Source organism: Neomonachus schauinslandi, chromosome 11 (assembly GCF_002201575.2).
Source record: "Neomonachus schauinslandi chromosome 11, ASM220157v2, whole genome shotgun sequence".
NCBI lineage: Eukaryota > Metazoa > Chordata > Mammalia > Carnivora > Phocidae > Neomonachus > Neomonachus schauinslandi.
The window spans coordinates 40181721-40200333 of record NC_058413.1 but is presented as its reverse complement, the minus strand read 5'-3'; the positions used below and the strand labels follow the sequence as shown (position 1 = coordinate 40200333).

Below are 18613 nucleotides of genomic sequence, written 5' to 3'. Positions count from 1 at the left end.
ATTTTAGTAGGTAACTTCTCTGAGTCTCAGTTTCCTCATCTATAAGAAGTATTAGACATATTTAAGATAAAAAGAATATTTTAGAAATACATTTTCCTAACCTTCAGAAAATGTATTTGCTCCTGTAATCTTTTAAAGCATCTCTTAAAGGAGGACAGTATTTTGAATGTCAGAATGTTTACAGAAAATTGTCTCCCTAAAACAAAAACAGGCATTTTCTAAGTGTACCAAAACTTATATATGTTTAAGGCATGTTTTCAATGGTTAATAGTGAAATTAACAGTCTGACCTCAATTTTTTCTTCTAAATACTCACAAACTAAACAGGTAAAGATACAGGTTCAACTGCAGTTGGTGTTAATGTGTTAATTAATGGTCTTGAAATTTTAGCCACAGGGAAAACATAATTAAAATTTTAAAAATTTTAGAATTATTAGTACTAAGCTTGTTTGCAAGTTAACTTTTTCAAAGCAAGTATTTAATAAAAAAATCTTTAATTTATAAAGAAAAATTCCTTACTTTGTAATGGACTGACAAAAAGCTGCCACTTCCTCATTCTGTACTTCAATTTCTTGGAGAAGAGAACTTCCAGTTGACAAACTACTGGTCCCATTTGGGTCTTTCTGTAACCAAAAAAACGTTTTTATTTTAAAAGTAAAAGATCCCCAAATGCTAAATAGAAGCATAGCACAAACCCATTTTTACAAAAGTATGTACAAAGATATGGAGAGAAAATAAATCATATCAATAACAAAGTTTTATATAATAGATTTCTATCTTTGTAAAAGTAATACCAGCTAATAAGCCTTGAAGTTCATTGGTTTTACTTGCTCAAAAGTAGAAGTGGGCTATACTCTGTACTGGTCAACAAGACTGGAATGCTAAAGATATTTCCATTCAAAATCTTCCCGAAATAAATGCTTCAGAGAGTTAACAGCTGAATAAAATTAAAGGACTATGCTGTTTTAAGAAAGTGGAAAGATCAGGCCCATTTGGGACTCCTCTAGTAACCAGGAATTCTATTTTTTCAACTTTGGCCTCAAATTCCAAGAAAGCAGCTGGTTCTTTATGTAAGACAATGAGTTTTAGGAGTGAGCAGGCATTTTCCATGTTAATAAACTTATGCAAACATCCTGACAGTCCTTTAAAAGTTTATGTCTGATCAAACTCTGTGTGCAATGCTTTAACAAGATAAATTCACTACCCAACAGAGCCGAACAGCAGAGTCCATTTGGAAGTGTCTTTTTAAAAAAAGATTTTATTTATTTGAAAGAAAGTACGCGTGCAAGTGCCTGAGTGGGGAGGCGCCGGGAGTGGAGGTGGGGGCCGCAGTGGGAGCAGAGGAGGAGGGAGAGGAAGGGGGAAAGAATGTTAAATGGACTCCACGCTGAACGCAGAGCCCAACACAGGGCTGGATCTCACGACCCTGAGCTCACAACCTGAGCTGAAACCAAGAGATACTTAACGGACTGGGCCACCAAGGCAGCCCCGTTTAGAGGTGTTTTGACTTATTACATAAAAATACTTACTCTGACACAAATTTCAAATGTAAATTTCCTTTGAAATTAAATTGAAATTAATTAAATTAAAATTGGAATATTCTCAATTCAAAATTAAGTGAATGAGAATATAGTACATACATTTCAAGAATTCTAATGGAGTTCAATGATCATGGCACACAAAAAGACCTTGTCAGAAAAATTACTGAAAATTTAGGGCAACAATTCCTTTATGAATTTCCTTCTTTTAAAATGTGTCAGAGCCCTTTCTCCTAGAATGTGATATGCACATGTAAGGGGAGAACAAAAAAAACACAAAACAAGCCTTGAGTTCTAGAAAATCACAACTAAAAATAACACAGCTCATGGGAAAAAACAGAGTTAAGGCAAACTATTCAAAATCAGCGTAACTTTGTAATCAAGGCCTCGACTACAATAACAAGTCCTTATAAAAATACGTGCACAGTTATATCTCCACTTGAATGTGCACCGAGCATTATGGTCTTAGATCCTCTGAAGCCTTAAACCCTGGAACTCCTGCTTCCTCGTTTGTGATATGGATTCTTGAGGGCATCTGCTTCTAGTCAAGACCAATTTCAGTGAAGTTAAAAATATAATCTAGGAACTTCACGAAAGTTCTTAAAGCAAAGAGAAAGGTCTTCACACCTTCTTTGTCTGCACTTACTGCTTCACCAGAGAGCTTAACACTGTGGAATATGGAGTCGTTCTTGAAGCCACTCATTCAACCACAATCATCACTAGAAGACAACACTTCTGCAGGATTTCCAATGTTTTCCTTAATATTTTCTCATATTACTAAGGCCTTCTCTTTAATTGTGAGAAAGTTTGTTCTTGATTGTTTTAAAATGTTACATGCTGGAAAGATTATGTTTGAACTAATGCCACTTCTCCATTTTACTGACATCAAGCCAATATTTACCAATTATGTAAGTTAATTTGTGTTACAGAAACGAGCACTGTAGCAAATAAACCATACAACCCTGAAAATGGGATCTGATATTTCTATAAATTCTCTGGTCTGACATATCAAGTTTGCCATAATCTAATCCAACCTCATTTCCCAGAACTTACCAAATGATTTCTATGTTCCAATTAGCTTAAATCATATCCTGTTCCTATAAAACACAAACTGAACTATCCTGCCTCTGAATCTTTTAGTCTTCAATGCCTTCCTCCTAACCTGCCCTCACAACCCAAGTCAAAATCTGTTATTTTTTAAGGCCCAACAAAATGCTACTTCATCTACAGTGTCCTTTAATACTCAGCATGAAACAATTCTCCCCTCCTATCACTTCTAAGTACTTAGTCTGAACCAAACACCATCTCATCACATTGTTTTATATTTGTCGTAATGTGAAAGCCCTTTGAAGATAATCTAATTTTATTGAATGTTACATTCTTGTAGAATTTTATATCAGGTGCCCCTAGGTCTTTCCTTTCAAGAAGGTTATAGATCATAGATCACACAGATCACTTAATTTCTGCAATTTTCTATGTAAGTTTCAACTGACAGTGACAGAAATAGACTATAACTAATTCTCTAGTCACACATCAAGATAAAAACACCTGAAAAGTTCTGTTTTTATTTTGTTTTTACAAAGTAAAAAACAGTTGCGTTGCAAATGTGTCATCTTATACAGGAACATTAGGTTTTTTGTTTTTCTTCATTCTTTCTGTAACAATTTTTTTTTTTTTTTTTACATTTTACACTTTAGGGGTGGCTGGGTGGCTCAGCTGTTAAGCGTCTGCCTTCGGCTCAGGTCATGATCCCGGCATCCTGGGATCGAGTCCCACATCGGGCTCCTTGCTCCGCGGGAAGCCTGTTTCTCCCTCTCCCACTCCCCCTGCTTGTGTTCCCTCTCTCGCTTGTCTCTGTCAAATAAATAAGTAAAATCTTAAAAAAAAAAAAAAAAAAATTTTTTTTTTTACACTTTACACCTATTCCCTCAACTCTTGGCCCCAGTCTTGCCCTTAAATTCCACTCAAACAACCTAGGCATCAAATCATCTCTTTTCTCCACTGATTTTGCACAAACCTTTATGTAGCATTCAAGGCTTTCTATTTTGTACTGCAGTTATATGCACACACATGGTGTCTCTCCCTTCTAACCCAAGTTCTTTAAGGATTAGGTCTGTGAATGATTAATCTGTAACCCATACATTGTATCCTCAAATATTTTTCAACCAATGAAAGAGACAAATAAAAAATTGCTAATGCTATTATCTAATATATGTAACAAAGAAAGAAGTCTGTGGGGGGAAGATAGTGAGTTTTCTAGTAAATATTTTACGTTTGTAAATTCATGTAGTTGTTTGGTTACCATCTAGAAGTATTCGATTCCAGAGCTAAATGCATAGATTTGAAGATCATTTAATTTCTGCAATTTTCTACTGGGAAATTTCTCTCTGCTAATGGCTGTAGGCATCCATTAAGATCAATGAGAGAGCAATATCCCATATATACACACATGTAAAGAGATTTACTATAAGACGTTGGCTCCTGTGATTATAGAGGCTGACAGGCCTCAAGATCTGTCAGCTGGCAAGCTGGAGACCCCGGAGACAATGGTATAGTTCCCATCTTAGTCCAATAGGCTCAAGACCCAGGAAGAGCTGATGTTTCAGCTGGAGTCCACAGGCAGGAAAAAAAAAAAACCCATGTTCCAGCTCAAAGGCAGCTAGGCTGGAGGAATTTCCCCTCATTAGAAGTAGGGTCAGCTGCTTTGTTCTATTCAGGCACTGAACTGGTTGGATGAGGTCCACCCACCTTAGGGAGGGCAATCTGTCTTTACTCATTCTATGGATTCAAATATTAATCTCATCCAGAAACACCCTTACAAACCTACATTAACGTTTGACCAAATGTCTGAGCACCCCAAGGCACAATCAAATGGACACATAAAATTAACCATCAGAGCATCTCAACCACAGAGAACCAAGGAGTCAAATCATTGCAGGAGCGTAGACCAGTAGCTTTCAAACTATCTTGGAGCCTCAAAATTAAGCACCGACCAAGAGAGTACAGGTAAGAAATATTAAAGGCAACTAGAGCAAAACCTTGGAGAAATGCCTATGTTTAGAAGCTAGACAAAGGAAAAGGAGTCAAAGATTACAGAAGGGAAACTAGGAAGTAGATTTAACTAGGGCCACAGAAGAGAAGTTTCAAGGAAAGGATGCAGTCAACTGTTGCAAATGAAGCAAAAGAGCTGGACAGTGAATACGGTCACTAGATTGGCAATTAGTATTCATATTACCAGAAACAAGTTTCTGCAATATGATGAAAACAGGAAGAGGATGGTGAGAGACTGGAAAGGCAGTAACTACAAATTCCTCTTTAAAGAGTAATGGTAGAAAATACTCTGGGGAGACAAGAACAAGAAAAGAGGTGAGGGCGCCTGGGTGGCTCAGATGGTTAAGCGTCTGCCTTCGGCTCAGGTCATGATCCCAGGGTCCTGGGATCGAGTCCCACATCGGGCTCCCGGATCAGCGGGGAGCCTGCTTCTCCCTCTGACCCTCTCCCCTCTCATGCTGTTTCTCTCTCGCTCGCTCTCTAAAAAATAAATAAAATCTTTTAAAAAAAAATAAAAATAAAGAAAAGAGGTGAGAGAGTTAAGTTTCGAAAAGTGAAGGAACAGCCCTTCCATCCAAACCAGAAAGAAGGTGGGAAATCTGAGGTAGGAAAGTGCATACAAAAAACGGCCTTAACCTCAGTAGGGTGGATTAAGGATAGTGATGAAGGTTTGAAATAATTCACAAAACTCTACCAGTATATACTTTGTAAAGCATTTTTTTTTAAAGATTTTATTTATTTTATTTATTTGGCAGAGAGAGAGCAGGAGAGCACAAGCAGTGGGAGCAGCAGAGGGAGAGGGAGAAACAGACCCCCTGCTGAGCAGGGAACGTGATGCGGGGCTTGATCCCAGGACCCTGAGATCATGACCGGAGCCGAAGGTAGATGCTTAACGACTGAGCCACCCAGGTACCCCAAGCAGTTTTAAGAATATGGGAAAGCTTTACATCTATAGATGCAAGGTTCATGCCATACTTTCCCAGAAATTAGACTGAACACAATACCAAATTTTCAATAAATGTACTTTAAGCGTTATATGTATATGTGTGTGTGTATATATATACGTTATATGTATATATCGGTTACTATTTGAACAAAGTTACTTATTTGAATTTTTAAGCAGTTTTACAAAGAGACTTCACTAAGCTATTCAAATAGTTTACTACGTTCAGCTAGACAATGAAAATTATTTTGTTCAGTATTGCCTCTTGTTTAGGGGCACCTAGGTGGTTCAGTTGAGCATCTGACTCTTGATTTCCACTCAGGTGATGATCTCAGGGTCATGGATCGAGCTCCAAGATGTGCTCCAAACCCAGCGTGGAGTGTGCTTGGGGTTTTCCTCTCCCTCTGCCCCACCCCAACAAAATAAATAAAATCTTAAAAAAAAAAAGATTACCTCTTGTTTAAAATTAATGATAGACCTTCTGCCAATGGGGGATATAAATGTTTATAATGTTAATACAGTTGACTTTTAGAAAGAACCAATACCCACAGAACTTTGCAAAGCCAGTTCTTTGAAATAATTTATTACTAAAATCTTTGCAATCTGCTCAAAGTAATTAAATTTATAGCTATTAACTAAAAGTCTGATTTAAACTTAAGTTGCCGTAAGAGAGTTTTAAATTCCATGCTGCCTTTTCCTGGTACTGGTCACAAAAATTTGAACCAAAGCATTTAGATTATTATTAACAAAAGACACTAGAAGGAAACAGGAAGTAAGCTTGCTGAATGAGAAGAAAAACACTCTTTTAACACAAAGCATAAAATTCTTATAGGAAATGAATACTTAAGCATGTAAAGTAATTATAAAGAATAGGCACTGCAATCTTATTTTCCAAAAAAAACTATGAATCTCAGGGAAAAGTTTTTAAATAACTTGACAGGAACCATCATTATTAAATGGCTATTTGTTAAGTTCCACTGTCAATATTTAACTATAATACCTGCCTCCTTGAATTTTCTTCCTCATTGGTCCTTGTTCTATTTTCTGGAACAATGGACTTTATTATTTTTTTTAAAGACTTTATTATTTTTTATTTATTTATTTGACAGAGAGAGAGACAGCAAGAGAGGGAACACAAGCAAGGGGAGGGGGAGAGGGGAGGCAGGCTTCCCGCGGAGCAGGGAGCCTGATGCGGGCTCGATCCCAGGACCCTGGGATCATGACCTGAGCCAAAAGCAGATGCTTAACGACTGAGCCACCCAGGTGCCCTGGAACAATGGACTTTAAAATTAAGTTACTAACTTGAACTTCTCAATTCACATCAAAAAATATAAACAGGATTTGATTAATTTTAACCTTTCTATAAAACCTTCAGCACCTGCTACCACTTGTCTGTTTTAATTAGCACAAAATGCTACTTACTGTAGCACAAGGGTAACATACTTAATATATTGTGAAATTTAGTACATCACTATTTCATCTTTTTTACAAGAATACTATCGTTTTCAGTTATTCTACTTCCTGAATTGGTTTGAGAAACTATGTCCAAAATACAAAACTTTATTTTTTTTAAGATTTATTTGAGAGAGAGAGAGAGTGTGAGAGAGTCAGAGTGAGAGAGAGAGAGAGAGAGAGAGAGAGAGAGAGAGAGAGAGAGATCATGAGCAGGGGGGAAGGGTAGAGGGAAAAGCAGACTCCCCGCTGAGCAGGGAGCCCGATGCAGGACTCAATCCCAGGACCCTGGGATCATGACCTGAGATGAAGGCAGATGCTTAACCGACTGAGCCTCCCAGGCACCCCTAAAATGCAAAACTTTAAAAGAAAAAAGACCACTTCCTCTTACATGGGAACTTCCCAAACTTTAAATATTATTCCTGAAAGGAATCCCAGAACTCATCCAGTCTAATTGATGAGGGACAGAAGCAGAAAAATGTTCACCTTCAGCCCAGAAGGCTGACCGATACCTGCATAGTTTTGATAAGGTTGCTACATTCTTAAAGGGTCTCATGACTGCCTGTAAATCTCACCGATAATTAATATCAAACTGAATGATAAGCACCAGAGAAATATTATTTTTACAAGTAGAAATTCAAAGACATCTATGATTTAATACTCCCTGCATATCCCCTCCCCCTTGAGCACTAAGCATATAACCACCAGCTTCATACAAGCTCTTTTGCCCATGGGTCCTGTCCCCGTTCTAATTAAATAAACTAAGTTGCACCATGAAACATCTTAAGAATTCTTTCTTGATTGTCACGCTCAACGATCCCACAACATAACCATCTTTATTTCATGGATGATGAAACTCAGATCCAGGGAGTGACTAATCTCCAATTAAAATTCTCTTCAAAAAAAAAAAAAATTCTCTTCTCAGGCAAAACATTTCCAGTCTTTTCAACAGTTCCTTAAAGGACATAGCTTCTAGATCCTGAAAACTGTAGTTGTCTCTTTTCAAGACACACTCTAGTTTGCCAGTGGCCCCTCTTAGAATGTGGTGCTCACACAAAATTATTAGATGGGATTTTAATAGAGCAGAGTATAACGGAATGATTAACAACTGCATTCCTCAGCCAGGCTGCAGTTAGACACCTTAAGCCTGGGCACGTAGCCTAAGCCACCTCAGTTCAGAAATTGTGCCATTTAGCAAAGCTGTTGACATATATATTCTAGTAATCAAGCTCCAATCTGACTACTCAGCTGATCAAGTCATGTTATTTTTGCTTACCTGGTTTTGCATACTCATGTTTCTCAAAAACAGTTTGCTTACTCCTTTATACTTACCCCCCCCAATACTTAAAAAAATTTTTTTTTTTAAGTAGGCTCCACACCCAGCATGGAGCCCAATGTGGGGCTCAAACTCATGACTCTGAGATCAAGACCTGAGCTGAGATCAAGGGTAAGACACTCAACTGGCTGAGCCACCCAGGTGCCCCGCCCCATACTTAAAGCAAAATCTAACAGGTTTCTGTTAAAACTGATGCTTCGAAGCCTAGTTAATTCTTAGAGTCTCAGCAACTAGCAGTTCTCTGCAACTTGCATGTGATCTGATTTCCCAGCTTGCTAGGGAAACTTCTATTTTTAGGAAAGTACCTATCCTCATTAGTCCTGCAAGATATTCTCTGAAAGCACTGCAAATATGGAAAATATCAAGATGGTAATATGACAAGTATTAAAAATAAGGAGAAGATGTATGCACAGAGACAATGAAAGGTACATGGGTATCACAGTCCTGACCCCACCAAAAGAAAGGGTGGAGAAAACAGTAGTTGAACTATAAGAGACCAGTCTAAACTAAAGAAGGGAAAAGGGAAAGGAAGCAGGGTTTTTGTAGCAAAAGTATTAACAACCTAAGTTGCAAAGAAACTATTTCCAGGGTACTTTATTTTTATGTTTTGCTATTCGTCTTGTCATCTTCCCAATTTCACAGGCTCCTGAGGTATGAAGAAACTAAATTTAAAGTTACCTAATCAAAGAGGTTCCAAATGCCAGTCCAAGAGAACAGGTTAGCTGTATCAGAATCACTTAGGGAAGGAAATTTTTGAAAAAAGTTATCTTTCCCCTCAAATTCCAAAATCTTACCTCCTCTTCCCACCCCCAAACATACAAAATCAGGACTGAATAAGCCCAAACTCCTCTGCAGGGCACTGTGACATACAAGTTCGGGAAGCTGATTATTTCACCCATGTCTGACTATCTCCTGTAACAGGAAACTTATTACCTCCAAAATAGCATGTTCTATTCATTAAGGGGGAGGGGGGTAAGAACAATTTTAGATTTTAGAGTCATACGGGTCTGAATGCCAGCCAGCTTTTCTTCTTACGAATAGTTCTATGGCCTTCTTCTTAACTTCTAATGTATTATTACGGAAATTTTCAGACATACAAAAGTAGAGGAATATAATAAACAACCACGTATCCATCATCAGCTTCAATTATCAACATATAGCCAATCTTGTTGCATCTATAAGCACCCTATTCCCAGCTCCTCATTCTATTAAAACTATAATTTATTACATTTCACTTGCAAATTCTTCAGTATACATCTCTAAAACATAAGAGCTCATTTAACTGCAATACCATTATTACATGAAAAAATTAGTAATTCCTTAACTTTTTTTTTTTTGAAAGATTTTATTTATTTATTTGACACAGAAAGAGAGATAGCTAGGGACGCCTGGGTGGCTCAGTCGGTTAAGCGTCTGCCTTCGGCTCAGATCATGATCCCAGGATCCTGGGATCGAGTCCCACATCGGGCTCCCTGCTCCGCGTGGAGCCTGCTTCTCACTCTGCCTCTGTCTCTCTCTCTGTCTCTCATGAATAAATAAATAAAATCTTAAAAAAAAAAAAAAAAAAGAGAGATAGCTAGAGAGGCAACACAAGCAAGGGGGAGTGGGAGGAGAAGCAGGCTCCTGGCTGAGCAGGGAACCTGATGCGGGGCTTGATCCCAGGACCCTGGGATCATGACCTGAGCCAAAGGCAGATGCTTAACGACTGAGCCACCCAGGCGCCCCAATTCCTTAACTTCTTCACATTTCCTCAATTGTAAAATAGGTATGGGTTTTTCTGTCCTCATAGGATTCTTAGGAACTCTCTACTGTCTCTGTGATTATTTAAAAAAAAAAAAAAAAAGTGTAGTTTGAACATCTACACACAGATAAAAAGAATGTAGCTCTTAGGTTCTGAGTTCTGATCTTGGATCACTAGACAGTAAATAATTCCAGTGGTCCAGAAACCTTAATTTAAGATGATAACCACAATTCATCTAGAATGGTAATCTCAGCTCACCTGGAATAATGTTTCCCTTAGTGGATAAATGACTTTCCAATCCTGAGAAAGTTAGAATTTGAGACAGATAATAAAATAAACCAGTCATTTATAAATATTTTATTAAATTCAAGGTAATCTATGTATTGTGGTCACAATGCATATATTGTAGAGATGTGAATACATACATACAAAGGTGTGATGCAAGGAGGATTATTTGAAAGTGACCTGGATGCTCATTCTGAACTGAATGGACAATCAGGGGCTCTCTGTCTTCTACCAGTGGGAGGACTGAGCCTACACTTAGCTCCCTACAGGACTACGAGCTTCCTTTTCTCTGATAGCAGAGACTGCAACTTTCCATAGCTCTAAGATCTCCATAGATCTTCAAGTTCTAGGCAGTTGCCCTTCCCAAACAACTCCTGAAAACAGCTGAAATCCCTAATTCAGACTACAAGTGTCAGGCACCATGCCCTCATGCTGTGATGCTTCACCGGTAAAAAGGAGACCCATACTTAGGGAGGGATCTCTCCACTGGAACACTGACCCAAATGTGAATGAAGCAGTGACCTGACCTGAGCAAGATCGGAGGATCAGGTGACTAGTGCCTTTTTTTTTTTTAATTGAAGTAAAATTCACAGAACATAAAATTAGCTGTTTTAACTATTTAAAAATGTACAATTCACTGGCTTTCAGTACATTCACAATGTTGTGTGGTCATCACCACTATGGTAAGAACACTGAAACGGTCTAATTCTAGAATATTTTCACCACCCCCCCAAAAGCAATCATCCTCATTCCCGCCTTCCCCACTCCTAGAAAATACTGATCTGCTTTCTTTCTCTATGGATTTGCCTTTTCTGGACATATGATATAAAATGAATCATACAATACATGGTCTTTTGTATGTGGCTTCTTTCATTTATAATGTTTTTAAGGTTCATCCATGTTATAAACCAGGACTTCACTCTTTTTTTGTAGGTAATATTCCACTCATTCCATTCATCAGTTGATGGGAACTTGGGTTGTTTCCACTTTGGGGCTATTATGAATAAATTTGCTATGAACAATCCAATTTTTAGAATGAGCAAAATGACTTAAGTAGAGATTTCTCCAAAAAAAATATACAAACGGCCAATTAAGCACATGAAAAGATACTCAACATCATTAATCATCAAGAAATGTAAATCAAAACCACAATGATACCGTTTCATATCCATCAGGATGGCTATAATCCAAAAAAAAGGAAAATAACAAGTGCTGGCAAGGATGTGGAGAAACTGCAACTCTCATACGTTGCTGGTGGGATGTAAAATGATGCAACCACTATGGGAAGCAGTTTGGTAATGCCTCAAAACGCTAAACATAGAATTACCAGCAATTCCTCTTCTAGGTATACTCCCCCTCCGCTCCTGCCCTTTTTTTTTTTTTTTTTCTGGATGACTCATGGCTTAAAGTTTCCCCTTCTCCTTTTAAATACTTTAGAAAATGACTGTTATTTTGTAAAAACAAAAACCACAAGATGACAGAGATATTAAGAGAAAATAATTTAACATTATATTTAGGATTCCAATTTAAAATGTATAATTAACTTGTGATTTCTGAAAGTATTAAGAGATTATGTGACTAAATTTGTAAATACTGAAAAGCTTAAAAGAACATATTCTTAGTGTGAGCTGTAGTCAAAATACACTTATAAAACATTGTATTAGTTAAGATTTTCCTCTTTTCTGATAACATCATCCAAAAATATCCTCATCTCTTTTTCTAAGTCTCCTTACTACCTGCTTCTTTCTCCAAAATGGCTTTTCAAAGTCACAATTCAAGATATACCCATCAAAAATCATGCAAAATTTGATTATTTGTGGGTGGGGGGATAGGATAACTGGGTAATGGGCATTAAGGAAGGCATGTGATGTGATGAGCACTGGGTGTTATATGCAACTGATGAATTGTTGAACACTACATCTGAAACTAATGGTGTACTATGTGTTGGCTAATTGAATTTAAATTAAAAAAAAAAAATTCGCTTCTCCTTCCCTAAAGGCTAGTTGATTCCTAGTGCCTAGAGAGTAGTTAAGTGCTGATCTAATTAGCTGAATGCTGTAATTCACATTAAGGGGAGAATGAGGCTTAAACATTCCCAAGATCCACAGATATTATAAGAGCAAAATAGAAATCTGCAATGATATACTGTATTTGCAAAGGAAAAGTCTAAACCCTGCTGCCTTTCTTCTGAGGGAAGAAGATATCCTTTCCCAGCTACCCTTAACTAATTTTTACAGATAGTAAGACAATATGAACTCAGCAACTACACCACATAGGCTATAGTTACATTCTTGACTTTCATCAATATAGGTGTTTAAAGAGAGTCCTTTAATGGCTTTTATTTCCCTCCCTCCCTTTATTCCATTCATTCATTCATTCATGGTTAAAATCAACAAAACATTATATGGGAAAATTCCCATAATTGGGTTAAAACCCAAAATTCCTTGTTTACCCTGAAAAATTAAAGAAATAATGAAGAGAAAGTAGGACCATATATAATGAGAGGACATGGAGAGACATAAAAATTATCTTAAATGCCTATCAGTGACAGCCAGATCCTTGATTAGGTTTTTTAAAAATTTATAATCCTATTAAAAATATTAATAGCAACTAATTGTTCAATTGACCTAAACACATTTAATCCTTTCCCACACAATCTAAGATTCACAGCACATTTAAGAATAAAGAAAACAAGATTCAAAATGAAAAATAGTTCTTTTACCTAATAAATTATATACTTAAACATGAATTCTGTGTTATACTACTAAGTTTGAGAAGTTAGTAAGAAAAGACTATACCTGAGATATCTGGCCCTGGACTTTTGTAAACTGAGTTGTTCGAATATTTAAAGACTGGCTTCTTGTTACTGTTGCCCCAGAAGATTTTCCATTCACCTTTCTTTCAAGGTGACAACTTGCTGGTGATCGCTCTTCAAGAAGAACAGCATCCCAAGGATCCTCTGCTAGTAAACCTGGAATATTTTTCTCTTCTTCATGGTCTAATACCTCCACATTGTCCACCTTAGGTTTACTTAGGGGATCTAAGTCTAACCAGTCGAATTTACTTATATCTTCAGACTTTGGAGATATCTGTAGATTGCTGACTGTTGCTTTTGAATTTGTTATCTCCAAATCAGTTCTCGCTTTTCCATTTTTTAAAAATTCTGATGTACTAGCTATTTTGTCAAACAGCTTTGCCATGTCAGGACTGACTACCGGATGATAGAAAGGTAAGCTTCCTTGTGGATGAAAGGGCGTGGCAGGTGTCAAAGGGTATGGAAAATATGGAGACTGTCCTGGAAAAGTTAAATATATAGGTTCTGTGGACGGAAAGGTAGGCATTCTTGGATTGAAGCCATTTTGGAATGCAGTCTGTTTACTGCTATAAGTTGACTGATAAATAGAAGGTAAAGTATAAGTGGAAGGCCCAGATAATCCAGATGGCCACTGTCCTCTCTGAAGAGTAGGTCTAAGATAGACCTGTGTTGAAAATGAAGGGCTCAGAACAGGAGTAACTGGCAAGACAGGTGTTTTCCTGGTCTCGAAACTGTCATCCAGCAGTAGTTTCTCAAGTTCAGCTTGGGTGAGCTTTTCTACATCAATATCTACTGCTCTTTTTTGGGTATCCGATTCAGGAAACACCATGAGATCATAATCCTGTTTGTTATAAACTTGTGCTTTCTGTCTGGTGTTGCTTGACAACTCAAAGCCTCTCTGATTATCAGTCACTCGTCTATCCTTTTGCAGTTTTGCTAAAGCCTCTGCTTCCATCTGTAATGCTTCTTCTTTGTCCACTTCTTTTGTTCTTGTTGGTTCCAGATGTGATGAACATTGCTTAAATCCATTATTGTTGGATATCTGAGCCATGTCCATTTAAAAGACCAAACCTTCCCTAATCTATTTTTTCTTGAAGCTTCCAAAATAGCAAGACCTATACATAAAAATAAACATAACACTCAATTAGATTTTTTTAAACACAAATAAATTTATTTTGTTTGTAACTTACCTCCTATGATTTAGGATTTAAAGCCACTTACAAATAAACAACCAAATCAAAATAAAATGAACAGTTGTGGGAAATCTGGGTGAAGAAACATTTTTAAAATATCTTAAACACTGCTGGGTTAAGGGATATGTTTAGACATACATGACTTTACCTCATTCCCTGACCTAACAGGAAAGCTAGCACTGTAAATGAACTCAAGAACCTTTCAGGGCGCCTGGGTGGCTCAGTATTAAGCCTCTGCCTTCAGCTCACGTCATGATCCCAGGGTCCTGGGATCAAGCCCCGCATCCAGCTCTCTGCTCAGCGGGGAGCCTGCTTCTCCTCCCACTCCCCCTGCTTGTGTTCCCTCTCTCTGTCAAATAAATAAATAAAAATATTTAAAGAACCTCCCATTTCAGGTGTCACAATGGCTGCTGTTAACCAACAGCACTTTTGGCAGGACTCTTGGCACAAAATGGCTAAGTGCTAGTCACATATTTTCAAGAGTCTGAACAGGGTTTACTGTTATGCAAACAGCAAGTTAAAATGGTTTCAATCTTTTGCTATTTGTTAAATAACTCATAAGCCAATTAGCAATAAAAGTACTCAATATCTAGTCAACGAAATCAAGGAACTATTATCAAAACATCATATGAAAAACTGATTAAGGGTTTATAATATTCTACAACTATTAATGTATAATGTAACATAAATTAGAAAAATAAGAGTGTTAAAGCTACAAGAAGCTGCAATACTCCACTCAAAGGTTAAATTACGGCTGAATTTGTCACAGTTTTGACCACACTTCTATTGGATTATATGTAGTTAAATCATTACACTACTGGGGTACCTGGCTGGCTCAGTTGGTGGAGCATGTAGCTCCTGATCTCAGGGTTATGAATTCGAGCCCCACGTTGAGCACAGAGTTTAAGAAAATAGTTATAATACTAAAATTTCTCCTTTTTAAATTGCTAAAATATTTATTCATAAACCAGAATAGTTCATTAAACTTTCTCATCGATCAGTTCATAAAAATTTGTAGTCTTCTATTTAAGATAAACACATTTTAGATCAAAATTACCCTTTGAATCAAGATAACCAATTAAAGGGTTAGCTACTGTGTAACAAGCCACATTTCTTGCTTCTAATCAATATGATTCAGGGGTTAATTTTGGGTTCTGGAGTCACATCAGCTTGATTTAGGAGGCTGTAAGAGCTTGGGCAAGTGAAAACATTTCCACAAGCCTTAGTTTCCTAACTTTTAAAATGAAAAAGTATCAGGCGCCTGGGTGGCTCAGTCGTTAAGCGTCTGCCTTCGGCTCAGGTCATGAACCCAGGGCCTGGGATCGAGCCCCACATCAGGCTCTCTGCTCCGCGGGAAGCCTGCTTCTCCCTCTCCCATTCCCCCTGCTTGTGTTCCCTCTCTCGCTGTGGGTCTCTCTCTGTCAAATAAATAAATAATATCTTTAAAAAAATAAAATGAAAAAGTATCTATCCCCGATATTATAAGGATTAAATGAAACAACGCAACTAAAAAGTGCTTATCACTGGCTTTGAGCATAAGCATTAAATAAATCACATTATTAATCTAACTGATTTGAGATTCACCTAGTTTGAACACCTAGAAATCAAGGGAGCTCCTACTTACATCCTTTTTCTAGCAGTGCTTCTCTAAAGTATATACGGAATAAAAGTTTAATGACAGGAGGTAGGGAAACACTCAAAGTGAATTCAAATTAATGTAACACAAATGAAAATCCTAAGTGTTGAGGTAATACTAATGAAAAATTATTAGTGATGAGGACATAAAGAAATATTCAAGGAAGGCAGCCTTTGCAATTCTTTTATATGACTATAGTTGAACTTCTGAGGCATTTCACTGAAAAGCTTTTCCAAATTTTTCCCTTCTGTGGTAGACTGCAAAACTAGGCACAACATACACTTAAAATTTGTATACTTCATTGTATGTAAATATTTCATCTCAAGGAAAAACTGTAAACAGATGCTTTTACTAAATATACACAAACTACTTAGAGGAAAGTACTGATGTCTACTATTTACTCTGAAATTCATTAAAAAATAATATAAGTTGGGGCGCCTAGGTGGCTCAGTCGTTAAGCGTCTGCCTTCGGCTCTGGGATCAGGCCCCACATCAGACTCCCTGCTCAGTGGAAAGCCTGCTTCTCTCTCTCCCACTCCCCTTGCTTGTGTTCCCTCTCTCGCTGTGTCTCTCTCTGTCAAATAAATAAATAAAACTTAAAAAAAAATAAGTTAATTAGCTGTGAGAGGGATAGATGGATGAATGTGATAAAGCAAGTACAGGAAAATATTAATAGAACAATCTCGTTGGCGGGCACGCCTGGGTGGCTCAGTCGGTTAAGCGTCTGCCTTCGGCTCAGGTCATGATCCCAGGGTCCTGGGATCGAGTCCCGCATCGGGCTCCCTGCTCCGCGGGGAGCCTGCTTCTCCCTCTGCCTCTGTCTCTCTCTCTGTCTCTCGTGAATAAATAAATAAAATCTTTAAAAAAAAAAAAAAAAAAGAACAATCTCGTTGGTAGGCATATGGGTATTCACTTTGAAATCCTTTCAACTTGGCTGCATGACTGAAAATTTTCATAAAATGCTGGATGAGGAAGAAGAGGTACAAATTCCTCCCATTCCAGTACACACTTACCCTTTATAAAGTTACTTTGCTTCTCCTCCCATAAAGGGGTGGGGTCTATTTCTCTACTTGATCTGAGCTGGCTCTGTGACTTGCTTTGACCAATACAATATGAAAGAAGTGACACTGTGGGAGTTCCAAGTTCATGAGAGCCTGACTGCTTCAGCTCTTCCTGAGAGCAGCCACTGCCATGTGAATGCTCACAGAGGATGAGAGAGCACTAGGAGAAAAAGGTCCAGCCGACAGTCATCACCAACCACCAAATATGAGTGAAGCCACCACCTTAGACCATTCATCCACAGTCTAAATGACCACATCCACATTAGTGACCCAAGGCAAGACCAGCAGAAGAAACCACCTAGCCTGAGTTCAAGCCAAATTGCTAACCCACAAAATCATTTTGGAATGGTTTGTACATAGCAATAGATAACTGGTCAACCTTTTCTTCTCATTTTTAGAAAGCAAAATTGAAGCCACTTACCAGTTTAACAGCAAATTTGTTTTAACTTCCACAGCCACCACTACCACCTTCCTTCAAGTGTCCTCAGAGAATGAACAGTTCCCTTTTCCTTCCTAAATCTGTCCCCTTCTACATGATCCTTAATCTTACTGACTACTTCTTTATCAGTGATTGCCTCCTCTGCATTATTTTCTCTTACTTGCTTCTGCTCCACTGCCATAAAAATGCTCAAATTTTCTACATACTGAGGTGGAAAAAAATCTTAACATTCCTCTTTAGACTCCAGTAGCTTCCATTTTAATATTCTCCTTTCACTGCCAAACTTCTCAAATGAGTGACCCAGAAAGTCCTTTCTTTACTCATTCTGCCTTGGAAAAATTGTAATTGTCCTTCAGGGCCCAATTCAAATACAGCCACCTGTCTGAAGCTTTTCTTAAGCAGCTCCTATTAGAAACTATCTTTTTAGCTCAAATAAAACTTTTATCTTAATTTTCATAGACTTTATGCTGTTTTTGTCTCATCAGTATCGTTTCTTCTGGTAGTAGAATCTGTACCTTCCTTTTTGGAACCTCGTCACTTCCCTTTTGTTCCATCTAGTTCAAACAGGCCTGGAACATCCTATTCCCCACTCTCCTACCCCCAACCACACCAGAGGATCCAAGTCTGGCCAATTAGAGTTAATCCCAAGACTTCTGAAACTATTTGGAAAGGAAGCCTATCATTGAAGCTGCTAAACTTTTGGGATATAAGCCTAGCATTGCTGTGGCCATCTTTGCCTCCACTCACTGAAGAAGATGCTGCCTGAGAATGGATTCAAGCCAGAAGAGAGCAGAGCTATGATAAATAAATTGAAATAATTTCTGGATATTACATTAAGTGTCTGGATCCAACCCATGTCCAAGGCCAGTCTTTTCATTTATGTAAGCCAATAAATTCTTCTCTTTGCTTAAGCTGGTTTAAAATTACTTTCTCCCATAATAACCAGAACCTCTTAACACAGACTCTATGTCTACCCAACAGACGAATAAGCTTCTTAAGTGCAGAGACCTACTTTCTTTCTTCCCTACAACATTTAAAAGCACCCAGCTTAATTAATATGGAGCTTAATTTAATGAACATGTGTTTTAAAGAAGGAAATAAGAGCTATCACACAACTTTGAAGA

At 37.7% G+C, this 18613-nt stretch overlaps 1 protein-coding gene across 1 annotated transcript in view; it reads right to left on the bottom strand.

Moving 5' to 3' along the window:
- Positions 1-18613, bottom strand: part of PIK3C2A (phosphatidylinositol-4-phosphate 3-kinase catalytic subunit type 2 alpha) — a 98308-nt gene that overhangs the window by 57718 nt on the left and 21977 nt on the right. The window contains exons 2-3 of the mRNA XM_021685318.2: positions 13144-14275; positions 519-622 (exon numbers count right to left, since the gene is read on the bottom strand). Of these exons, the coding sequence (XP_021540993.1) occupies positions 519-622; positions 13144-14217 (1178 nt within the window). The 5' untranslated portion in view covers positions 14218-14275. The remainder of the gene's footprint in view (positions 1-518; positions 623-13143; positions 14276-18613) is intronic.